The sequence below is a fragment of the Falco naumanni genome, chromosome 4 (assembly GCF_017639655.2).
Source record: "Falco naumanni isolate bFalNau1 chromosome 4, bFalNau1.pat, whole genome shotgun sequence".
Lineage (NCBI taxonomy): Eukaryota > Metazoa > Chordata > Aves > Falconiformes > Falconidae > Falco > Falco naumanni.
Genome location: NC_054057.1, coordinates 76,068,690 through 76,094,277, shown reverse-complemented (window position 1 = coordinate 76,094,277; position 25,588 = coordinate 76,068,690). Strand labels below are relative to the sequence as shown.

The window sequence follows — 25,588 nt, the reverse complement described above, 5'->3', positions numbered from 1 at the left end:
CCCACACAGACTGCAGCTAGATTTATTTTGTTATTTGTGCCCCTGGTGAAGCAGGAAATATTTGCTAGGATTTTGCAGGCGCCCGGCAGAAAGGGGTGGAAGCTCACCACAGCACGGCAACACTCACCAGTGGAAGGGACCGTGCAGCCTTTCTGGCGGTCAGAGGCCGAGTGCTTCTTGTAGGGCTTCTGCTCCGGCATCTCCTCCCTGTACGCCGTGGAGTCGAGGAGGGGAAGCCTGCTCAGGACTGGGGACTGTGGGATGCTGGGCAGTGTTCGGGACTTCCCCAGGAGCGGTCGCTGCAGCTTTCTGTCCAGAGACCTTGGGGGGACAAAACACAGGGCATACCCCTTTCAGTAGCTCCTTCAAGCCAGAACCCTTCTGTAACACACGTTACATGCTGCCACCAGCCTGAGAGCACACGGTCCTTCCCAACGCCACACTGCACCCTTCATTTGCAAAGCTGCTGCTATTTCAGTAGAGCCTTCTCCCTTGAATAGTGTATTTTAATTAGGATTTGTATCTTGAGCTGCAAGCCATAACCAGCAAAAAAAGCACACGAGGCATTCTAGGACCCACCCCACCTCAAAACTCAGACAAACAGAATTAAGCAAATAAACAAACCAGTGGGTTCAAGACTGAAGCGATACAAATTGCCCTACTTAGCACTGTCCGAGACACCAGAATGCTCTTGGTGGTGGAAATCGGGTTACTCAGAGGTCCAGGGACATGTGCTATAGGGAAGGTCCAGACTACAGCAAGACAAACTCACACAGCAGGCACTGTAGCAGTCACAAAGGTGTCATGAAACATATAGAAACACAAGGTCAAGATCTCCACGAGGTCAAAGCTCAACTGAGTTTGATGATGAGGCTCAAAAGTTGCAAGGGGAACCAAGACACACGTCAATGTGTTCACAGCATGACCACAAGCTGCTGCCTCCTCCAAAACCCCAGAGCATGCAGAGCCTCACAGTGGGACATGGGAGCAGGTCCCCTTTCTCCTGTTTCACCCCACCACCTCCCTTAAGGGATGCTCCTCAGATGCCATCCTCAGGGATGACACTAGCCTAGATCATGCTGCAAAAGTCCCAGAAATGGGATAAAAAAGAAAGGATGCCTAGCAGCAGTGTGGTGTGAAGGGATGCAGGGGGATCACCCTGTGCCAAGGACCACAGACTGGGACCACCTCAAGGCTGTTCCCCTGGCCCCGCTGTCCCAGAGCCCACACCTGAGCCTGACCGAGGTCACCAGCACACCCCCAAGGGGCTCGGCCAAGAGTCCATCCTCACACAAGGCTGTTGCTAAATCTCACGCTGCACTGTATGAAACCTTCAGATTTCCTTCCAAAATTTAATTCTTAGCTGGTTTATGCTCATTTGTTCTTGTGCCAATATTAACCTTTAGATTAAATTATTATTCCCCCTCTCTGGTGTTTGCTCCCAAGATTAATTTCCATCATACTGCACTCACAGCCCCTTTTGGCCCATGTTTTCCTAGGCTGATTAAAGCAAGTTCTTTCTGTCTCCTCTCACAAAATGAGCTTCCGTTCTCCATGGTTGTTTCCACACCCTTTGCTTTCTCCCCCTCCAGCTCAGACCTGGCACCCTCCCCACCCACTCCAGAGCGCCAGGCAGAGCTGAGCTCCCAGTGCAGGCAGCAGGGCAAGTGCTCTGCCTCCCTCTATATCACAGCACTAAATTGTATCTTATTTCCACTAAGCCGGTCCTCGGGGTCATGCAGGGAAAGCCTATCATTGAAAAGCTCCTGACCCTTGGCAGCTGCCTGTCACTGCTACATTTATTATGATCACTTTTCTCTCCCTTTACAGATGTGACAGCAGCTCCCAACTGGTGTCGACATTCGATGTAGTCCACGGGCGAGCAGCAACATGGGGACTGTGGCAGAGCTGCGGTGCCACGCAGCCATCTCCTGAGGGATGGCGATGCCTGTGCATCAGGCATGGAGCGATGGGCAGGCAGCGCTCAGGCAGAGGGCAGGAGCCACAGGCACTGGGAAGCGGGTGGCCACCACACTCGCTGCTGGGGCCTCCTACCCAGATCATGACAGATGCGTCTGTAGGAGCAAGGTCAGGGAGTGCATTTTGATGTTACGGTTCAGGAATGTATTACTTCCTGTGGTAATCACATTTGCTTTTTATTCCCAGGTGATGCTGCTCTGCTCCACAGAGCTGCTGCTGAGCACTCAACAGGGACAGCAGTGCCCCAGCCCTGCAGAGGCACTGCCACAGCAGCACCAGGCGCATGGCCCCACACTTCACTTGCATCGACATGAAAACAAGATACACCAGGATATACAAAGCCAGAATTAGCACCCGGAGTTGTTTCTATTTCAGTAAAACGTATGTACCTCTCATTGTACCACATCTCACTGGCACAAGACAACAGGGATGTAACTTAACACATCACTGTGCTGCATAATTGAGTCCTGGTCTCTGCTGGAGTTCAAAACATTCTTTTTTTTTCTTGCATGTAATATTCAGTTCTTTTAAATGCACCTGTGTATAGCTCCATCACCTGCAGAATGGCATTAGCATTTTAAGCATCAACATCCCTTTGTGCCTACAGTGCCACTCACACAAATCACACGGGGGTAAAAAGAGAAGAATTCACACCCTTAGAGGAGCGATTTTTAAGTTGCATAGCTGCAGACAATGATTTATATCAGAAAGAGCAAAGCAGTCAGAAACCTGTTTAGATCTGAAATCTGAACTCAAATTGCCAGGCACACTCTGGCTCTGCAGATCCACCATCCCATGAGCAACTCCAGAGGCCTCAGCTGCAACTGGCAGCTGGGACCTGGTACCACTGGGAAGTCACATTGCATCTACATATGCTTCCCAGGCAGGCTCCACAGCTAGGTGTTATCAAGGATGCCACATCCCATTAGTAAAGATCCCTGATGGAGTGTAAAGCTCAATTAGAAAAGCCACAATCGATGCCGTTACAGCCTGTATTTAGCTGCTGTTCAGCATTTTGGTAGAAAGGAGAGCACATAATGAAGTCTTGACAAGGGTGGAAAAATCCTTCTGGCTGCATGTGAGAGCTCAGGCAGGAGCCCAGTGACAGCTCCGTCACTCCCAGTCCACGGCCAGATGGAAAAAACATGAGAACAGTCACCAGGGCCAGGTCCCCTGCCACCAGCCCTGGGGACAGCCACAGGCCACAAGCTGGTTATGCCAGGCAGCGTGCAAGCCCACAAGCCCAGATGACTGCTCCAGCATCCCACCCCCCAAGCCACAGCCCATGACACACGGAGGACATGGATGCTTCTTCTCCAGGCTTTTATTGAAATCAAACAGGCTAACAAAAAAGCCACTGTGACAGACGAAAAAAAAAAAAGGGGGGGAGCACAAAGAAACAGAGGCGGAACACATCTCAAAAGATGTGCCATGTCCAGCACCTTCCCCATGGTGATGTCTTTACCAGATGGCCTCTTCATCACCCCAGGGAAAGAGAGGGGAAGGGCTGAGCATAGATAAAGGGAGGAATAAAGAAAAGGTTAATGCAAGTTAAACCAGGGAAAGCCAGATCCTGCATCCCTCCTGTACACACACACTCAGCCTGCCCTCCATGCTTATTTCAATGCGGGAGAAGCTGCTCTCCAGAGGCCACTTCCCAGCCCAACCTAGACAGGACAGAGTCCCCAGCTTACCCAGGGGAAGGATGGAGGAGTCACCATGCCAGCCACAGCACAAAAATCCAGCAACGCAACAGAGATAGCAAGCAGGAGGGAAAAAATAACCCTAAACCCTCTACTGTCACAACCCAAAAAGAAGCCCAGTAAACCTCACCCATTTACACCTCCAGCACATCTCCTGGAAATGCCTGAGGACAGTGACCCTCCCAAGACATTCCAGTCCTGGGAAGAGGGAAGCCCTCACCCTGCCACAGCGCTCAGTCCCAGCAGCTCTCAGACAAACCCGAGCACACACTGTGCTAATCCAGCTCCCCTGAGTCTTCCCAGAGCCAGGCTGCTTGCAGAAAATGGGAAGGAGAGAAGGAGGTTCAGCCGGGAGCAAGGTTAAACAGCGAGAGGGGCAGAGGAGCAGGACACCAGTGGTGCCAGACCTTGCTTGCCTGCTCCAGAGCTGTGACCTGGTGACAGCCATATGTTCTGACATGCAAGGCCATTTCCAAGCTCCAAGGGGTACAGTGCATGCTCCAAAGAGCTCACAGCCCCAAAAGGCAAATAAGGATTCAAAAACACAAGATGGAGAAGCCAAATGTTGCTCTTCCTCCTGCAGGTTCCCACAGCACTTCACCAGTAATTGTGGGTAGCTCCTCTACACCCTCAGTCAATTAGTTAGCTAAATCTGCTGACCAAAAGAAGTTTATAAAGCTAAAAGTTTGGGAAAGAACAGCTATATGAGGTACTGAGATTCACCCAGGACTGACAGAGCACGGCAGGGACAAGGGCCAGGAGAGCCCAGTAATTGCAAAGGGACACTGCTCCCAGATCTTCCCTGTTGGTGGCTGCTCCTGCCTGTAACACTCTACTCAGCCTGCTCCTCCAAGGAGGTGTAACTTAGCAACCTGAACTTAAAAACTCAGCAAAGCTTTCAGCTGGATTCAGGAAAACAAGAGATGCTAGGAGCCAGGAGAAGAATTTACCCACCACAGCCCTCTCTTGGACTGGGGCAAGGGCAGATGTGCCTCTGCTTGGGGAGGAGGGCGAAGGCGGTGTGCACCTCCACCACACCACGGTTGGGTTGGGAAGGGCCCTCTGCAGGTCATCTAGTCCAACCCCCTGCTAAAGCAGGGTCTCCTAGAGCAGGTTGCACAGTCACACCCAGGTGGGTTTTGCTCATCTCCAGAGAAAGAGACCCCACAGCCTCTCTGGGCAGCCTCTTCCAGGCTCTGACACCCTCACAGTAAAGATGTTTTTCCTCATACTCAGATGGAACTTCTTGTGCTGCAGTTGTGCCCATTGCCCCTTGTCCTGTCACTGGGCACCACTGAAAAGAGCCTGGCCCCATCCTCCTGACACTCGTCCTTAACGTATTTGTAGATATTGATAAGATTCCTTCTCAGTCTTTTCTTCTTCCAGGTTAAACATGCCCGGCTCTCCCAGCCTTCCCTCATAAGGGAACGCTCCGGTCCCTGCATCATCCTCACCTCCTCCGCAGCCTGAACCACACAGCCTCTTACCACAGACAGTGGCTGCAAAATGGAAAAAAATAAAACACCTGCATCCATTCCCTGAAACAGCTTGCAGAGACCCAGCTGGGTGTAAGGTGACCAGCACAGGGGGGTGGGGACCCCATGGTGCCTCACCCCACTTTCTGTCCATGCAGAGGGGAGAAGCAGAGCCTGCTCCTGCAGGGAGCAACCAGGAGTAGAACTGGATTGTGGATGCCCCACCAGCCCAGGATGCAGGCCATGGCTAGCCCAGCTCCCAGAGCAAGGCACAGCTGTGCCTCCAGCACCCCAAGCGTGCACGGCATTCACCGGGTGCAAGCTCTGCTACGGGGAGGCTGCGTGCCACGGGGAGGAGATGAGCAGTGATTTGTGCGATGCTCTCCATCCCCACCCAGACCGCAGCAGGAGACAACACCTATCTGCAGCTGGTTTCTGCAGAGGGGCTTCGCAGCAAAAGGAAGCAGCAGGAGAGGTGAAGCAGTAGTGCCTTAGAAGTAATTTCTGGACAGAAGCACAAGGCAACAGTGGCAGCACCCTCTGGGATGCAAGTCACTGTGGTCCAAAGCAGCAGCAGAGCGCCATGGAAAGCAGGGAGTGAAGTGTAAGGGGATCACACAGCATTAGGAAAGCCTAGAGAAGAAGTCTGAGAGCAAGTGATACAACTGGATAAAATACAAGGGTGGCCTTGATAACCAGACCCCAAAGACTCAGAAAGAGCGTAACCTTCACAGGGCACCTGCGCATGTTCAAAACCACCACAGCTTGCTCTGGAAACCTTAACTGTGAGCAAACCCCTGAGTCACTGGTACTTATCCAGTGACCCTGTGAATTGCAAAGCCAGAGAAAATCACTGAGATCTTCCCTTTGCACTCAAAAAACACCCCAACAGAAATTCTTTTCTCACTGCCCAGTATACACACCTGAGTTAACTACCCAGCAGCCAATCGAGAAGCCACAGTCCCACACCAGTTCTCATCTCACAGGCAGTGAGCAGTGACAATCTGCCACTTCCTTGCAGCAGGACCCCTGTCGCACAGAATCACATTTTCAGCAGGAGAGGAGCAGTCAACATCATCAACAGAGGCAACCATTTTAAGAGAAGCCTGAGCATCGCTGCACAGGACAGCCAAGCCCTGTGTGCAGCCCCCTCCTCACCCTGCACACCTGCCGGGCAGTTCCTCTCCATCACCTGTAAGATGCTTCTGCCATGTCCTCCCCTGATCCCAAGAATGCCCCTGGGGCACGAGAAGTTCTGACAGTCCTAGTCCTGCACTGGGGACCACACAACCTCGCTTGCTTTTTGGGAGCGCAGGGGAGGCAGCAGCAACCCCTTCTGCTGTAAGCACAGCTGGTGTCCCCCATGCAGGGGGAGTTCAGCCATGCGACATCTCTCTTCTCAATTCAAGCCAAGCCTCCACAAAAGTGTTTTCATACTGTTAGAAAGGTAACAGGGGCTGAAGAGCAGAGGATGATAGCTGAAAACAGAGCATCTTTTATCTGGCTGTGAAACAGTTTCAAAGCAAAACAAAAACCAAAACAGCATTCAGCTTGCAAGGAAAAAAAAAAATTGTGAAGCTACAAAAATACCTTCCCAAGCTCAGCTGTGAGCTGGTAAATACCATGATTTCCACCAGCTGGTTTGCAAAAGTGTCCTCTCCTGCCACCTCTCAGGCTTGAAGTGCATCTCTCCAGCAGGGGCTATTGCCCAAGCACTGAACAAACCATCGCCCAGCATCAGGGGAAAAATTGCTTCTGCTTCTGCAAAACTGTGTTTCAATTAGGATGGGTAAGACAGGCTTCAGGGGCTGTCAGGAGGCGCAGGAGACAAGGGTGCATACCCCACGTGCCAGGAAACACAGGGAGGATCTCAGCAAAACATTTCAGAGCTGCCTGGAGAAGCATCCAGCACCCATTGCCCGCTAGGAGTCCAGCCATGGCCCCAAGACCCTGCTCCCAGCACCCACCCTGCTGAGCTAGGGACCAGTCACCAAATATCCCAGAAAAAGACCAAAAGTCCTTTTGGTGGCAGCAGTTGCCCACTGAGCCCTGCACGCTCCCTGGCGTCACAACACCAGGCAGTTACTCCGTGCTAAACACCTCCTGCCTCTCACCCCGCCGCACCCTGACACCATCCCATCAGTCCAAGCTGGGCAACAGGCAAAGCCATCCCCGGCCACCCTGCCTCACACGCTGCTTCAGGGAAACAAGGTAAAAAACCACATTTCACACCAGCACTTCTGAACCCAAGCATCGTGGCTCTGGTTTACGGCAACGCTTCCACTTCAACGTTTACTTAAATGTAATTGTTAAAAAGGGAAAAGGAAATACTTTGGGGCCAGACACTACTATTCATTTATTCAAAGTATGTTGGTTTCTTTGTTAAAAGAACCTTTTTTTTTTCTGGCTCTATTGCAGGCAGCAAATCAAATCCCCAGCCAGTGGTGAACTGTACCCAGGCCCCCGCAGGGCTCTCCCCAGCTCAGGCTCACCCCGCCTTGCCGGCTGCCACGCTGCCCTGACCAGATGCCAACGCACAGACACGCTCTGTCCCTATGATGCCACAAGATCACCCCCTCCACATCCCACAGGGGAGAAGACTCCCATGCACTCTCCTGCCCACCTGCTAAGCTAACCCACACACTGGCCTTTTGGGAGGGCTCTGTGCCTAGACCTGCTGGAGTTGCACCTCCTTGACAAAAACAAAATCCAAAGACAGAAATTCCCCAGGGCCAGGGAAAGAAGCAGAAGCACTTATGGAGTGTGAACATTTATCCTGCTCACGGAGTTCTCTCTGATAAATGGGGGAAAAGGGCAGATGAAGGTGAACACATGAATCCCCGCACGCCGGCACAGCTGACGAGCATCCTTCCTCCCAGCAGCTCTAGAGCGTGACCTGCATCCTCAGAAACCAGTGCTGCAAACGCCCCAGGGTCCCCACGCTCATAGCCAGGCTTTGCCACCCAGGCACTCCTGAAGTGGAGAGGATGGCTGAAGGCACCTGGGATGCTCCGCAGCCAACACAAAAGGCTCATGGACCACTCTGCAGAGGAGAGCGCTAAGGCTGCCTCCCCACCTTAATAAGCAGGGTATTTTAGATTAATTAGGAAGCTCACCTAAAGATTTTGCACACTGGAATTGTGTCCCCAGGGACACTCCAATGACTTAGAAACAGGGGCAGCGCCAAGGCAGGTGAGGGACAGGGAAGCATGTTTGGGATGCAGCTGCTGCACAACAGGCATTAAAGAAGCTGGCTCAGAGAAGAGCAATGCCCACACTAATGCAGTTCCTTGCTTTGGATGACAAAACTTGCAATACCACGCCATTATTAACTGTATACTAATGTTTAAAGGTGGGGGAAAGCTCTGATAGAAAGGCTGTAGGCAACCTGCCAAAGGCTGGGGCAGAGCAAAAACCTCCCCCTTTCCAGGTTCACAAGACACTGAACCATAGAGGTTGTGCCCTGGCTCCTGGCTTTTCTTTTGCAGTGATTACACATCTCCTGTTTGCCCTCAAAAAATTTCAGAGACAAAAGCTAATTAAGCACAAGTAACATGGACAACAATGGCTCAATTTTTAAAAGATTGGTTAACTTGCAAGATAAATACATAATTGTATGCTTTATATTTGCAAACACTTTTCAAGGAGGGTGCAAAGGGGGGTCCAGTGTGGCACCCAGTACCGCAGCCAACTCCAGCACACACCCCCTTCTCTCACCAGCCCTGCACCAGCACAAAATCACCCAGGCAGGACTGGAGCCACAGTGCACATTCATTGCAGCCCCCCCAACCCATCACAGCCCCCCCAGGCATGCCCACTGGCTGCATTGTCAAACTCCTGATCTTGTTCCCAGTCTCATGACACAGGGCTGGTCTCCCCTGTTGCTTCAAAATCCGAGTCACACGACGGAGGAGACAAAAAGACGCTGAGATCATCTTGGAAAGGACACTGCTGCTCCTGACAAACATGGGGGAGACTCTCCAGGCACGAACTCTGCGTGCTCATCACCTAAAGCATACAGGCATTGAGACATCGGTCAGAGCTGCTTGGTTTGTTTTAAATCCTATCATTTCTGCAGCATGACCAAGTTTTCCAGCACCTCAGGCTGACAATTGCAAAGCTGGACTGTCAGACTACTAACACCTGGAAAAAATAATTAATTTGGTTGAAAAACTTACTTTTATTATAAGCTTGGACAGCTCCACCACTACCTGTACCGCATCAAACAGCACTACAAGGGGTTAATAGCACCGTTAGTGTGAATTGCTTTTACGTTATGTATTTTCTCCATATGTTTCCCGACAATATTCTACTGGCTGCTGGGTGGGTGGCACAGGAGCAGGCTGCAGCCACCCGCACTGGACACCACAGGAGGATGAAATCCCAAGCAGTCCAGCCCAGGCAACAATAGACGTGGAACTTTCTCAGCAGCAAACCTTCCCCAGACAAAAATGGCCTCTGTACCTCATGATTATAAACGTGATGCTCATTCTTATGTCTTCAGCAAGTCATCAAGGTGGTAGGAATAAATAACCTCTGAGTTTCTGCTGCAAGTGACAGCCCTTTGCAACCCTGGGGATGCCTGCTGTGGGTGCACACCTGGAGAATTCTGTAACATGCACCAGGACAGAGTCGTCCCATAATCTACCTTTTAGCTATTTATTCTTTAAAGCAACAGGAAAGTGTACTGAAGCTTTCCAGTTTTTCCATAAACATGGATGTACATCCAAGAAAAGAAGAAAAAAAATTAAAAAAAACAAAAGAGGTAACAAAAGCAGTCACCTGAATCCTGTGCACAGGGCTGGCACCAACGGGCCTGAAGCAGCCAGCGGGCACAAACACCAGCCCTAGTGGCTTCAAGTACCAAATGTCCATGGAAGCAGATGGGTGCTCCGGGCAGCAGTGCCCGCACCCAGCGGCTGCCTCAGTGTGGGGTGAGGGTCATGGCTCTGCTCTGCTCCCCCCACGCTACAGCAGCTGCCATAGCCAGCTAACCAGAAGGAGCTGCTTATTCCTGCACATATTCTTTCCTATCAAAAAATGCAAACTAAAAATATTTTGCATAAATCTGTATAATTGCCAACTATTCCTACAGGAGAAAACACAGAATTTTGAAAGGGAAAAAGCAGTAACTTTTTAATTATTAAAGAAAGTATTCTGGTCTTCCCATCTAAAATATTCTAAACAAGTCTTTTTTTTTTTTTCTTTTCTGTTTGAAATGTTTCTTCCTGGGTCCAGAAAAAGCACCCTTTGTCCAGCCATCACCGCTCCCCTTCCTCTCCAACTCTTCAGGAGCGCCATGTCAGCCCACCTCCTGCAGGAGAGCATCGGTTGGATGCTCTCTCAAGAACAGCCCTCTCCTCTGGGATGGCTGTTCCCCCAGCAAGGGACTTGAAGGAGATAACCCACTCAAATTTCCCCACAGAAGGGTGCCAAGCTGGGCACACTGCTGCTCTGCCTCCTATTTCCCACTCTCACATAGGGGACAGTTCAGGGCTGGTCCCTTTTAGGAGGTATTTCAGCATCCAGGGATGCTGAGTGTGGTCCTCCATCCCCTGCTCAGCCTCCTGCACCAGGGAGTTGAGTGTGGCAGTGAGGCAATGGATAGATAATAGTCTGTGCTGAGACCTCTCCAAATCACAATGGCATCTCCTTTCTTCCCCCCAGAGCTCTGCCCACTTCCCCCACGGCTCCACCACACCCCTCCAAGGCTCCCTGTGTGCCACTCAGCTCAGCATCTCCTTGAGGCATGCAAGGGCACAAAGCCCCTTCCCTTCACCTCCAAAGGCAAGGATGCCGATGCAGCTAGGTATCTTGATAGCAGGGCAGCCAACATCCCATAGCTCCCCTGTGCCTGGCAGGGCCCCCCTCTAAACCCACTCCCAGCTAGAGAGCAGCAGTAACTCCAGGGGCAGAGTAAGACAAGCCCCCCATGCCACACAAGCCCGGAGTTGGGCTGCTTGGCATCCTCACGCGCCCCAAAGGCTGCCCTGTGCCAGCAGGAGCAGAGAGAGAAGGGCAAACAGGGACAACCTCCATTCAGAAATTTTTCCCGTGCCAGCCACCACTTTTATTAGAAGCTGTTAAAATACACATCCTCTGTCTGAAATCACTTCCTTCTTCTCCATGCACAAGTCCCAGTGTGTACTGCTGGTGCTTCTGTTTCCTACCTGCGCACCCACCCAGCTGTGACTCAGTGCCAAAACAGTGGGTGAATTAGGAATTAAACAGTCTTTCTAGCAACTGTGACTCACAGGCCAAGGCTTTCTGCTGAAGAAGTTTTCTGCAGTCATGCTACATATGTAATTCCCCTTAATACCAGTATAACTTCCCCTTCCTCCTGCTACCCCACATCCAACTACCATTCCAAAAGAAAAGGATGATGACCCATTTTTTTTATGTCTAATCCAGGCAAAGATTAGCTTCAGCTTGTGCAAAAAGTAGTCAACTCCCAACCTCGTCTCCAGTCCCAAAGGTCAGCTTTAAAAGGAGGCCAGCAACTAGGCATAAAGGAAGAACACCGGGTGTAAACCACATCACTTGTCTTTAGGTAACACATGGCCCCAAAACCCAAAGAGGTAAGACAGAGCTCAGACGTGCTTTTCCAGCCTGTCAAATCCAGAACGTTTGATTTTCCCAGCCAGCTCCCAGGCCCACACATGCATGCTCTTACACAGGAGAGATATTAAACACATCTCTGCCTACAGTCACGAGAGCAGATTTTTGAGGAGCATCAAGAGGCAGGGAGGACCAGAGTAGCAAGGCATGCCTGGCTCCATCCACATCCCTTCCCCCTGCAGATGTGCTGGTGCCCAGTACCACGACAGTGTGGGAGAGGATGGAGCTAGCAGCCCGCTTTGAAACCAGCAGCGGTGGCCAGACTACTGGGTACTGGAACTGGAAATGCACCCTAGTGTCCCCCAGGGCACAGAAACCTCCATGGAGAACGAGGATGTGTCACGTTCTAGTGGAGGGGCCCCTTGCAAGGACAGGCTTGATGGGGGGAGAGATTTCTTCACAGTGCTGCTTCCCAAGCCCCTTCCTGATAGATAACAGCCACAGTGATGCAAACAACCAGAGAGAGCAAAGCTAAAAAGCCTCTTTAGGTTTAATATGCAAAGCCCAGGCAGCTCAATCAAGCAACAAAAGCTAAATGTCATTTCCTCCCGTGGCACTGCCACTCTGCTCACAAAACAGAACCGTTTATGTCTGACAGCTTGTCATCTTTGTGAGACACTGGGGATGCAGCGCTCACACAGCCTGGGGAAAAGCTGACGCAGAGGAGAGGGGAGGCAGACTCAATCCTTCACCTCACCACGAACCACCAGCACAGAGGGTGAAGGAGGCAGCTGTGAAATGCAAGAGCTGAGAGGCACCGGTGACCCCAGGAGCCACAACCACACAGCGCCACGCTGTCAAACCAGGTGGGAGAGCACAGCAGCAGCACTCACAATTTCAAACAAGCCTCACCTAAAAGCACACCAGCGGCACTTGGGGACAGCCATCCACCCAGCTGTGCCATCCGAGAGCAACCTGAGACCCACCACTGAGCTCCTCGACCCAGCATCTCTCCATCCGAAAAAGGCTGAAGTCTTGAGCTCCACCTCGCAAAGCTCTTTCTCACATTCTTGCACGGCCACACAAACAATACTGGTCGAGTTGTTAAGATGCTGAGTGTTGCTGCCTGCTACACTTCACAGGTTTAACAGGCGCTCAGCACCTCTGCAAAGCAAGTCATGGTCTGAGTCACTAACACTGGATTTAGGGCTATTTCCAGCTCAGCCTGGTTAGGCATCAGCACAGAGCACTTCCACGCAGCAGCGATGGACATCCAATTTTAAATGTGTTTTGTTTTCAATAGGTTACAGTGATCTGATGCAGCAAAAATGCAAATCCGTGCAACCGCACACATTTTTCTGCTGGCCTCTCAGCAGGCAAGGAAGGGGTCAGTGCTGGTAAGTTTGAAATACAAAAGCCACAATTGCCTTACTGACTAATTGCAGGTGGAAATGTCTCAACCCAAAACACTTCCGAGTTCCTTGTTTTTTAAAATGCAGATATTTTTCCATACTGATGCATCCGTTTGGAAACAGAATGGTTTTGTTCAAAACATGTCAAAAACAAAGTGGAGCCACTTAAACTACCAGCCAAGGTCGAGAGATCCTCAGTGCCCCTCAGAGGTGCCCCTCTGGGGACAAGTTTTACCACACGTTAAAAGCTTCTCACCCAGCTCAAGCTGCAGGACACAGTAGTTAGGAAAAATGGTCCATGCACATTCAAAAGACTAAATGCTGCAGGTGGGTACCTCAGACACCCCCAAGCACGCAGTGAGGCTGGCAGATGGACAGAGGCTCCCTGGAGCTCTGGGCACTGCCCCACCACTCTGCACACCCTGACTGGCTCCATCCTACTGGCTCTCAACTCCTACAGGTGCTGGCTCTCAACTCCTACAGGTGCTTAAAACAGCCAGCATCAACTACAAACCCCCGGACTGGGACTTGGAATGAGGGGGCTGAGTCCCCAGCACCGCGTCTGATGTGATATCAGGCAACTCTGTGCCACTGCCAACAGCACCAGGACAACACACAGGGCAGTCCCACTCCAGCGACGGGGACTTTTGCAAGGCTGAGCTGTATCACAGAGGTGAAAGACCTGCTACCATTTTTAGATGTCTCACGCTGTGTGTAGCTTAACACAGGATTTGCTCCTTCAGTGCAGTTTTCTAGCCCCCAAATTTGCCAGTTCCTCCTCTTCCCCATCATGACCAGCATGCCTAAACACAGACGTGCTGCTAGAGCTAAAGAGATATTTTTAAACACCCTAAAACAGCTAAGCACAATCCTGCCAGGAAAACATCGCCCACTACCCCTCCTCACTCACCCATCTCAAAGCCCATCAAACTACACAGCAAGGAACACTGATCAGGGTATCAGCGTGGAAAATACCCACAAAGGAGGGGAGGTAACAGCTCCCTGTTGCAAAGAGCAAGTCCTTGGTCCAGCTTCTCCCGAGGCTCAGGGTAGGCTCCGATTGACAGCAGCAGGGACACCCAGACCCACCTCTGCTCTCCCTGCAAGTGCAAAGGTGGAGCAACTCCTGGAACATCATTCCCTCAGCTGGAGATTATCTAATGACATGGGTGAAACACACCAGGCAACTTGAAATTTTTATGTAATGTAATTCTTATATAATTTAATTCATTGTCAATTAACACCAGCTTCCAACACCAATTTGGGTATTGAGAAAAAAGGCACTGAGCCTCTAAAGCTAACACCCTGCCTGCCTGCTCCCTGGTGCAAACACCAGCCACCTCTCTCCCCGTTTCCCAAGCTTAACTTCCTTGGGCTTCACCACAGGTGAGCTACTGCCTCCCTCAAAGCCAGGGAAAAACTCCCCTCCTGCAGCCCACTGAAGATGTAGGCTCTTCACCCTCCAAATTTTTAGGGGTCTTCAGTACTGCTGCCTCTAGGGCCAAAGGTCTCCCCCAGCAGGATGCAATATCCAAAACCACACACAAATCCCTCCTTCCTCTTCCCCCATCCTGATGATGGAGGGAAGATCTCCTTTTCCATAACTAGGCAGAGACCTCCAGATATGCACATCAAAACCCCTCTGCGAGGACTGTATGGGGGTCCAGGGACCACGGAGGAGCAGAGAGGTGGCAGCTATCAAAGAGAGAACGTGCATCAGCCTCCTGAAGCCAGGTGAGCAGATCTCACAAAACAGTACTGGGACAAGAGAGAAAGCCACTAAATCAAACAGCCTCCAAGTTCCTGCCTAGAGGACAAAACGCCTCCCCAAAAGTCAGTATCTGGGATTTTTAATGATGCATCATTTGTTACTGCTGCGGGTCAGCTAATGCTGCCAGCATTGCATTCAGGCAGAGACCACCACCAAGCCTCCTTGAGAAATTCTCCAAAACCCATTAACTCTGTCAGATGACGGCAAATCCCCACTCTCCCAGAACCGCTGGGCTGCCGGGCCAACTGCTGCTGAGCCCAGGAAGGTGCCAGCCTGCTCCCCAGAGCTCCAGCTCACCCTGCAGCCTCCCCTGGCACACTCACAGCTGAGCAAGACCAGTTTCTCAGCCCAGTTACAAGACAATAGCCTTCCTCAATTTTCTGATCCGCTTTGAAAAGCTGCAGGAACCCAGAATTAGTTATCCAGACCTTTCAGTTTAAAAATAGCTCACGAAATAGATGAGCTATTTTGTATAACCTGCCTTTTCCTTTCATTACTCCACCGTGCCAGAAGCGGATCCTCTCTACCCTGCCTACCAACATGCAGAGAGCTGGGCACAAGCACCTTGAGGCTGGCACCACAAGATAATACAAAGAACTAACCCTACACACCCCAGCAAGCACCCCCAGCCCCTCCTGTCGTCTTCCTACAGGCACCTGCACCCAGCACTGCAGCCTCTGAGCTGCAGAGAAATCAACCCCTGTGATGATTCAGGGTTTCATCCTGCACAAAGTGGTACAGCTCCAAAGCCAGTCAAGTTCAGCACTTGGTTCATCCATCAATGCTTCACCTAGATTGAAAAAAGTTACTGCAAATAAATCACTTACAGACTTTCCCAAGATCAGCTCTGGCTGGTATGTTTACGTGAAATCACTACAGGAGTACAAGCTGCATGCTGGGGACACTGATCCCCAGCCTGTTACACCTGGAGCCTCTCAGCCCCTGGAGATCTGACTGTCCAATTGATTTAATAACGAGGCAACTACACCACAGCTCTGCAGAACATCCATCCTCCTGCTGAGCACAGCTGGCAAGTCCCAGGTTGAAGAAGCCTCCAGCTGACGTAACAGCGAAGGTGTAAATCACAACACAGCTCTGTGCCATAAGTCACAGCAGAGCAGGAGGGCACGGGGTGCGCCAGAGGCCCAAGAGCTCCTGTAAGCAGCACCTTTGCCCAGCAGCACTTGAACATAGGGAGAGACGATGCTATTGCCAAGAGACAATGCTTCTGCATAGAAGTTTGAGCCCACAAATTCTCAAATCCAGCAGGCTTACTCAACCCACCTCGTACGCATCGCTTTATCTGGAGGCGTAGCTTAAAAATGCAGGCATATTACTTAAGACCATAACTACACCCCTGCTAACCTGTTAGGTCCTATGAGAATGCGTGGGACTACTATATTTAGATCTTAATAACTCCAGTTAGCGCATCCTCTTTACTGAGGACCTGCCTCCATTCATTTGCTGTCGTCCCTGGGGGTTGCATGGCTTTGGCAAGAGCAGTGGGAGCCTGGCTGCCCTGAGCCATGAGAAGGTAGTGGGGTCTGTTAGACATCAAGCTGCTGAGCCTGGGATGCAGCATCTCCAGTACCTCTGTGCACATGGAAATGTGTGGTCTGAGCATCATATTTCCTTGTTTAATTTGCCCACATTAGCATGAAGAAATGAAATAAAACCACAAAGTTGCTTAACAGAGCTAGAAAAAACACTCTCTAGAGTAAGGACAGGGTCAGACATGGCAACAGCTGCCTTCTGTTTGCTTTTGGATCCCAGCCGTGAAGCGTTTGGTTTTCAGGATGCCAGCAGCCAGCTCAGCTTGAGGCTAGGGGTGTCAGCTGGGGCTTCTCAATGTACAGGCATGGGGCGGGAGGGGGGGGGGGGAACAGGCAACATCTCAAGTAGCTTGGGTTAAAAGTGACACTGATTTCAAAAGCATTCCATACTTCAATCAACACTTATTTTTACTTCCATAATCAACTGCATGCAATCAAGGGAACAGGCTCAGTATCTGCAGGTGCACTCAAGCCCTGGCGCTGGGGGAGCTGGGGGCACCAGGAACACTCTCTACATGCTCAGAGCCAGCCCCCAGAGGAGCTGCCCTGGAGCACCTGCATGGCACGGGGGGCAAAATACGCTAAGGAGCAGGGAAAGCACAGCTCCCTGCATCTCGAGCTTGGCCACACTGGACCACCTGGGCACTTGGAGAAGCTTCTTCTTGGGGGAAGCACATCCACCAGCCCCACACAGAGCTGAGCTTTGACAGGCAGCAGCCACGACCAACATACAGTGAGCCACTCTCTTGCACAAGGGAAGCACTCAAAATACACCCATACCCAGCATCCCCCCAGAAAATGTGGTACATGAGCTTTACACCAGCAACACCACTGTTGCGACTAATACCCCAGAGCTAGGAAGGCACCGTGACATCTCCCACTACATGGGAAACCCCCCGGCTCATCCCAAAACACAAGATCCAGGACTGTAGCACCCTGTGCGCAGGAGATCGATAGGGTGCGGAGCTCCAGGAGCATCTCCTAATCTCCCTCATGCCCGAGACGTGGCACACGCTCGCTCTCATGTGGCGCTCGGCTGCACACCAGCAAACCCCAGGGACATGTCACGCTCCGCAGCACCTGAGGAATCGACCTTCCTCACACCCAGCTCTGCACCATCACAGCAACCTGAGGGCAGAAACCAGGGTTTCTCTCCACAATGCCAAAAAAGAGCAGAACAAAGCTCCCAGCTCAGCCACGAATGTCTCTGCGTTTCCGGAGAAACCGCAGCGTGCTTTGAGTGAGTGGCAAAAGGGCGACCATCTCCTTTAGCCGCCAAGCGAAGAGGGGAGACAGCACCAGCACATCACGCCTTACCATCTCAGCAGCATCGCAGAGAGCAGCAGGAGGGGCCCAAGCAACAGACCTCCAACTTCTTTTTAATCTGCAGATGCTTTAATAACCCTTACAGAGTACAAGATGCTCAACAAGCAGAGAAGGTGGTGAGTGGGTATCTTGGTGCTATTTTTCCCCTCCTCCCACGTGTCCCCACATAGACCCACACTGCCCCTGAAGTGGAGAGGCACCATGTGCAGGTCAGCCAGAGAATACGGGGACACATTGCTCAAGCTGGTAACCCTCTGCCCTACTGTGAGCCCACACAGAGGGGGAAAAAAAGCCCAGAGCAGCATCAAGTACTAGCCATGTCCTACAAGCTGCTTGTAACATCCAAGGAGGAATAAGCCACCCAGGCACAAAGCAGTTTTCCTAATTGCAATAACTGTGTTTACATGCAAAACAAGGACATGTGCACCCTAAAGCTGGGGCTGGGCTTGCTGCCTCCCACCACGACCCTGAGCACAGCATCAGCGGCATGCTCCCAAGGGATTTCCAGCCAGCCCAATGCCACCCCTCCACAGCACGTTCCCCTTATCAATCCATACCCCAAACAAGCTGATAATGAACGACATGTCTGTCTGCCCAGAGGAGCCCCCTCACCATTGCACCTTGTCCCCGAGCACAACCAAGACAGCTCCCCTACAGCGGCTGCGTGCCCAGAGGCTCCATCAGCCCCGCATACACACGCACGTTCAACTCCACTTGCAAAGCCACTTCTTGCTGCCCATGCAGTGGAGGACTTTGCATGCAGCAGCACAAGGAGCAGCAGGAGGGAAGGGCAATTGCGGCACAATAATCTCGTTCCTCTAACATGGAGACAGTGCAGCAGCACAACACAGAAAGCAAAAGACACAGACAAGCAGGTACACGTGCACGCAGTCACCCAACAGACATCCGAGATGTGACATCGACACCTGGGACATGCCCTGGGCAGGAAGGCAGATGCCAGGACACAAAAGCCTGCCAGAGGTGTCCTATGGCAAGAAGCTGCTCAGGAGCCCTAAACAGTATCAAGGTAACGCTTCCAGAGCTCTTGGCTTGCTCCCAGCCCACTCCCCAGCCTCAGGAGAGATAAAAGGAAAGCAAAGCAGCAAGGACTGCATCTCCCACCCCACAGCCCCCTGGGCACACACAGAGGCACCAGGACAGACGGGCCACTGCCACCCCATACCTGCACTCCATGACACTATAGCAACAGCTCCCGCTCCGCCGGCCACGCCGCCCAGAGCGCAGCTCCGTCCTTGACTTCCTCAGACTGAAGTACTCCGTCAGCTTCCCGAACGAAGCCATGGCCCCTGCGGCGTCCAAGTGCACGCACGCCTGTGTCCCTGGGTGCCAGTACCACCGCACGCTCATGCATGCTACACCCCAGCTGCACTCGCTACCCCGCGTGCTCCATCAGCCCACGGGACCGGGAAGGGAACGCTGCGAGTCAGAGAGAGAGAGAGAGAGAGACAGGAGGAGTTTAGCCAGGAATTACTTGCTGGACAGTCCACAGCGCACTCCACAGCCGATCCCTCAGATTTTGATGGTATTAAGCCCTGCCTCCCCAAGCCAGCCGCAGACACCAGGCTGCACGAGAGCGGCTGGCAGCTGTATGCCTGTTTAGTGTGATGCTGCAGAGCTGAATTAAGGAGGAAGGGGTGGAATAATGCTGCCCACTGGAAAGGATCCCTCAGTAGCGACGGCACAGGTCTGTGAGTCCCCACTGCAAGTGCCCACTTGGCAGGTGAGGGAGCTGGCCTCTGGGGAGGTGGCCCAGGGTGACTGTAGTGGCCCTCAGCCAGGCAAGGGGATGACGTCTGGATCAGAAGATGATAAGAAATCCCAAGAAATCAGCTATTCAGATGGATGTCCAAATGGTCTGTTCTCACGGCACACAGACACCAGCACAGTAGGTGGAGAGGATCCCCGCTTGCTCTTCTTGTGGCTATTCAGAGTTCACCAGGTTTCCTCCCTCCCTGTTTTCTACGGCAGAAGACACCCCTTAGCCTCCAGCAGCACCTAACTAACGATTTTCCAGCCTGTCACCAAACACCTGAGCAAAAGGAGGACGGACACTTAAAGCAAGCAAGTCTGATCCAGTTAGAGGTCACCTGCAGGCTCTGCCTCCCAGGCTCCAGCACAAAGCCTTTCTACAGCAGGCAGCAGATAAAACACACGCTGAAAACCTGAAGGAAATCCTACTGCCAAACCTCTCCTAGTCAGGAGCACTTGTCTCTGCATCCTCAGTGCCTGACGCCAGCTGGGCGGAGGAAAAACAAGGGTTTCAGAAAAAAAAAAAAAAATCGCGCTACAGCCCCACAGAGCAAAGCCAGATTAAGTCAGTGAAGCGCGTCCAGTGGAAGGTTTGTCTGACAGCGACTCACAGCCACGCCAAGAGACCCTCAAGGAAACAGCAAAGAAAACCGGCTTTAACTCAACTGGCAGACCAGCAAGCTACCTTTGCGTCCTCTTGATCCCTCCATTGTGGATGCTGTGTTAAAAAATAAACAAAATCCCATTCATCGCTACTTCCCTGCTTAGAGCCATCCGCTGCACGCAGCCTACAAAGGACGAGCATCCGCTGCCGAAAGCTGCCGCGCGCCTTGCCAAGCCTGCTTTTCCTCCGCCTTTATTTTCTTCCCTCTCCTCCAGGCTCTGGTTCAGCTTCCCGCTCCGAACAGAATGCCTGAAGCAGCAGGGTGCACCCCACAGAGCACGAGTCCCACGGCCCACTGGCCCCCAGGCAGCCGCCCACTGCTGGCGGGGACTCAGAGCCACCGCCACCACCCTTGCCTGCCATTTCTGGAGTGGGGGGTTAATTTCTTTGAACCATCTCTGCTCCCTGCCTCCCCACTCCAGGCACTGACATTCATCCCAGCAACACAGAGCAAACCGGCACAAACCTGCACACAAAGTGGGGGGCTGGCAATGTGCTGGGGCGGGGGCCGTGGCCATGGGGACCCTGCCAGCACCTCCACCAGGCAGGTACACGGTCCCCCAGCACCTTCTCCCTCCCGTTCACACACCAGGAGGGGAGAGCTCCAGCTTGCTTCCCTCTCACAGCTGGGGAAAATAAAGCTGTACCACCCACTGCTCCGCACAGCCGCCCCCCTTCGCCTCCCACCTTCTCCCTTATGGGCTCCACCGCAGCCGGGGGGGTCCCGGGCACTCCCTACCATCGATGCGTCGGCAGAGAAAGGGCTGAGGCAGAGCCCCTGCCCACTGCCACTCAGGCGCAGCATGAGCCAGTAACACTGTCACCCCTCTTATCTGCCATCGGCTCCCCGTTACCTGCCATGAAACGCAACACGTCAAAGGAGGTCAGGGGAGCCAGAGAATAGCGGAGGGGGCTGTCAGGGGGCAGCAGAAAAGCAGCCCAGAGGGAGACCAGACAAGGGGGAAACAGAAGGGTATAACTCCCATTTCCCTGCTCTGGAGGAAGAGTGTGATGCCGGCTTGTTGGGAGGCAGCTGGGTTAAGGCACACACGCACCTTTGGAGGAGGACGGCAGCAGTTACCTGGCAGAGATGATATCTGCTCCTGAGCTACGCCAAGGCAACAGGAGAGGGGCTGCACTGGGCAGCAGCAGCAAGGATGAACAGGGTTAATTTGAATCCCTTGCTTCTCCTCACCACCTGATGGGAGGGCAGAGGAGCAGCAATGCTGCCCCGGGGATCCTCTTTGGCATTTGCAAGGCAGAATTCTTCGGGGACAAAACGGCAGTTTGGAATACTGTAGGAAAAGCAGCAGGGGGATCAGACAGACTGAGGGACACACTCCGAGGAGCAAGCCAGTCTTCCCCAGGACTCCAGCTGTGTGGGGGACACCCCTGTGGCCAGGGACACCCCACAATTCTGCAGTCCCCTCCTGGGGAAGCAGGTAGGTAGGAGTCACAGCTCTTCACAGGAGAGTCAGACCTCCTGCAAGGCTCGAAGCTGACTTCATAAGCCCAACAGTGCTGGCACTTGCAAAACCGAAGTAAACCGCACCTTCATGAAACCCCACGTCTGGATAGCTGGGAGTGGTGGGATTCAAGGCACCAGTGCCTGAAAGCTCAGAGAACACCTCTGGCTGTGATCAAAAAGTGATACTCCAGAGGGGACTGCTGCCCCACAGCCCCCACCAGTGCATCCCAGTCTCTTGGACCAGGCTCACTGGGGGAGCCATCAGGCTGGAAGCACAACCAGCCCAAGCTCCCACATCTCTCCTCTGCATTTTAGTCTCTGGTGACTTGGGGCAAGGGAAAGGCTGTGTCCTTTCCTCCAAGGCAAAGGAACAAATCTCAGATCCTTCCTTGCTCAAGGAATGACATGGTCATCCCTTCAAGAGAGGGCTGTCACACAAGCCTGCCTCCCAGAGAAGTTCCGTGCCTTTTATTAAGCAGCAGAGGCAATCTGCTGAGATATTGCTGAAATATCTCCAATTTCACATTAACAATCTGCTGTGCTGGGGTTTGCAGCCATGTACACAGTGATGTGAAAGTCAGATTCCCACTTTCACTTAATAGCAGAATGAAACACTTTATAAGTGAAACAGTAGTTTAATTTGGAGGAGACAAAGTGATTTTTAAGAGGAGCTGTGGAGGAGACTGTTAAATCAGAAATCAAAATCCGTACAGCGCTGGGACTTTCTGGGTTGAGGTAATGCAGAGCACTGCTACACGCATCGCCAGCCCTGCGCAACCATCACCAAGACATTTGTACAAGCATCTCACACCTTTGTCTGCAGACATTTTGGAAGAAAAAAAAAGTTATAAACACAACCGTGTGGTTGTCTGGGTCCATCTCATACATTCCTGTACAAGTGCCTGTTCAGGCCATAGAGACCAGCACTTCCCATTTCAAAACTCCCCAAACACTGTGAAGCCATCGCAGACATGGGAACTGGCACCAATCCCAGCTTGCAAACCACCTCCACACTTTTTCAGGCAAAAGTCATTAACAGCTCACTCACAACAACCTCCAGCCCCACAAGTTCCAGGGCTGCCCGAGAACAAACAGGAAGACATCTCTGCCAGGTCCCCTCCCCAGCCAGCATGGTGAGACACACTGGATGGCACTGGAAAGTGGCCCTTGCACCATCCCCAGGAGTCTCCACACAGCCAGGTCACCATGCTCCTGAGCCCTGGGTGATCAAACCAGATCTTGTTGCACCTTTGTGGCTTCCCCTGGCAGCTTTTATTCTGATTACACTTCTCGGGCATGGCTGGGCAAAAGCAGGGAAGAAAGCAAAGGGGGTTCTTCAGAGCTGACAGCTTCTCAGTCTGCTCCTACGGTGCCGGAGGACTCCAGCCCAGTTTCTCCAGGGCTTCAGTTCCACTCCTCCATGCCAAGACCACCCAAGACAAGTTAAACATACCTGCTCCCCCAGCCCTGGCTCCTCTGGGAGCTGCTTCCCTAAAAACCAGTCAGCCGATGCACTGCCCATCCCTGCTTCTCCTCCAGCATTGCTTTTAGCAGCTCGTCCCTCCCCTCAGGACAGCACAGGTGATGCTCACAAGTATCAGCCCTCCCAGTGTCTAAGGGAAGTAGGTAAAACAGAGTTAAGCCATACTGGGAATAGCCACCCCATTTCTACAAGCAAAACCTTGGCTGTTCCACCTGGCCTTTCCCAGTCTGGCTGATAGTAGAGAGCAGCAACTGCTGCCTCTTTTGAGGTCCTCCAGCAATGCGGAGGGTGGAATCCAGCAGGATGCATAAGTGGAGTCCCAAACAACAGGTTGGAAATCAAAGCAGTGACAACAGAACAGTCTAGAAAAGCAGCGAGCCTAGCCAAAGGAGGAGCCAAAGCCCGAGCAGCTGATCAGGGATGGAGCCTGAAGCAGAAGGCACTTCTGCCTGCTCATCCTGAGACATCCCAGAGCCAAAGCGCAAGATTTCTCAGCACTATTTCACAGGGCAGGGAGGACTCTGTGGGTCCTGGTAACCCAGTTCCCATCCGCTGTGGTCAGAGTCCCTCTCAGCCAGAGGGAAAAACATCTGCTGAGGTCCTAAAACTGAGGGGAAGTTTCCTGATCCCCCAGAGAACAGCTGTGCCTTTGGATCAGGTTGAGGAGGATCTCTCATGAGGCTTCTTTTAGTGCCAGCTGGGGAGGAACCAGCTTCCCCAGGTTACCTGGAAGTAGCTGAAAGCACCATAGGAATTCGTAAAGCTTTTTTGGGCAGGAATTTTCCAAACTGCTGAAAATTGGCCACTGACATCTGACATCAGTCCCCTATTAAGCCTCATGTAGATGAAGCCAATAGTGAATAATTTTGATAAACACCATTTATCTGGTGATTGGCAAGGTAAGTTCTGAGCACTTATCTTGGGGTTTAGGAAATAAAATTCTTCCACCCTGTTTGAAATACACCCACAGTGACTGAGCCCCATTTTTCCCACAATCAGTGTACTAAAGTGCCATCAAATGTTATAAAAATAAAATTAGAGTACATTATTTCACAGGATGAGCAAAAGGAATCATCACCATGTGCACACAAAGAAATATGTTAGATGCCAGTATGAACTGATTTAAGAGAGATGCACAAGAAACTACTAGCAACTATTAAATGTCCCAAAAGGCCAAAAAAGCACACACACACTCTTCCCCCTCTTAGAACATTGCATTGCAGTTACACATGAGCTCCAAGGTCCCAAGTCATTTAGGTCTTTAGGAGATTAAAATAATTCTGTAAGCATCCTATTTGTAGCTGGACCAGAAGAAAATATTGGTGTGACACAGTGCAGCACACAGAGATCATGCAAAATGAAAATATAAAAACCCTTTTGGTGACCCCTTTTTCAAGGGACAAAGGTACAGAAAGCATCACTTCAGCCCACTACCAGCACACGGTTGTGTGAGGCACTCCCTACCTAAAAGCTACCAGTGAAGAAATGTGCAACAGGACTGAGGGGTGTCAGGCCACCGCTGCCTCGGACCAGCCCAAAGCAGCCGCCGTAGCACCCAAGGCACAGGCTGGTCACCAGCAGCACTAGCAGGACCTTCCCCCACTCCACCTGCTCCCTCCAGCCTCCCAGCTCAGCCCCTCTCCTCTGCTCCCAGCCCCACCAGCTGTCTGGTCAAGGGGGACACTCAAAGATGCAGCAGCAGAGCTGCTATACTAACTGAAACACAATCTTCAGCCTGGAATCGCCTCCTGGGAAGCTTGCAGAGCATCACTACAAGCATTTTGGTGAAGCTGTGTGGTGCTGAGTTCAGCCCCGCTCCTGGAAGCGGCAGCGCTGAACACACCCAAGTGCTACAGTCCCTCCCTGGGTGCTAGCAGCATTTGACAGAAGCACTTTGTGACAGCTCAGGTGCCCAGATGTGTGGCACTGTGCTCTCTTCCTCATCCTACATGCTGGCACTCACGCTTGGCTCCTCAGGTGCTGGTGAAGCCTCAGACCTACCCCAGCTAAATAAGGGGTGCAGCAGGCCAGGTATGGGTCTGCCTCCCTGCAGGAGGGCCAGTGAGCCCAACCCTCCTGCCTGCAGGGACACCAGCCGGGGCACACCGTCAGTCCCACAGTTTCCCCTGAGATCCATCTCCTGGAGCACCCTCACAGCTGATCTCTGCGTACACCCACAGCAATACCAATAAGCCTTGGGGAACAGAGGGAATAGAAAAGCATCAGACAGAAGACACACATGCACACACCCCTCTTAAAACCAGGCTGGGGTCAGAGAACTTTTCAATACAACTCTTAGCTCCAAATCTAAGATATTATTTTTTTCTCCTTTTGCACCATCCTTGCAGCCTAAGTCAAGTAGATGTGCCTGTGCTGTGTGCGAGCAAGAGCCCACAGCAGCACCACAAACACCAGGTCCTTGCTG

General features: G+C 52.1%; 2 protein-coding genes across 2 annotated transcripts in view; one reads left to right on the top strand and one right to left on the bottom strand.

Annotated features, from left to right (window-relative positions):
• The window catches only part of LOC121086568, a 116,653-nt gene extending 97,507 nt beyond the window's left edge, over positions 1-19,146 (bottom strand). The window contains exons 1-2 of the mRNA XM_040590474.1: positions 18,962-19,146; positions 128-321 (exon numbers count right to left, since the gene is read on the bottom strand). Coding sequence (XP_040446408.1) covers positions 128-321; positions 18,962-19,146 — 379 coding nt within the window. The remainder of the gene's footprint in view (positions 1-127; positions 322-18,961) is intronic.
• A 439-nt stretch (positions 19,147-19,585) lies between these two features.
• The window catches only part of TEDC2 (tubulin epsilon and delta complex 2), an 89,923-nt gene continuing 83,920 nt past the window's right edge, over positions 19,586-25,588 (top strand). The window contains exon 1 of the mRNA XM_040590473.1: positions 19,586-19,684. Coding sequence (XP_040446407.1) covers positions 19,586-19,684 — 99 coding nt within the window. The remainder of the gene's footprint in view (positions 19,685-25,588) is intronic.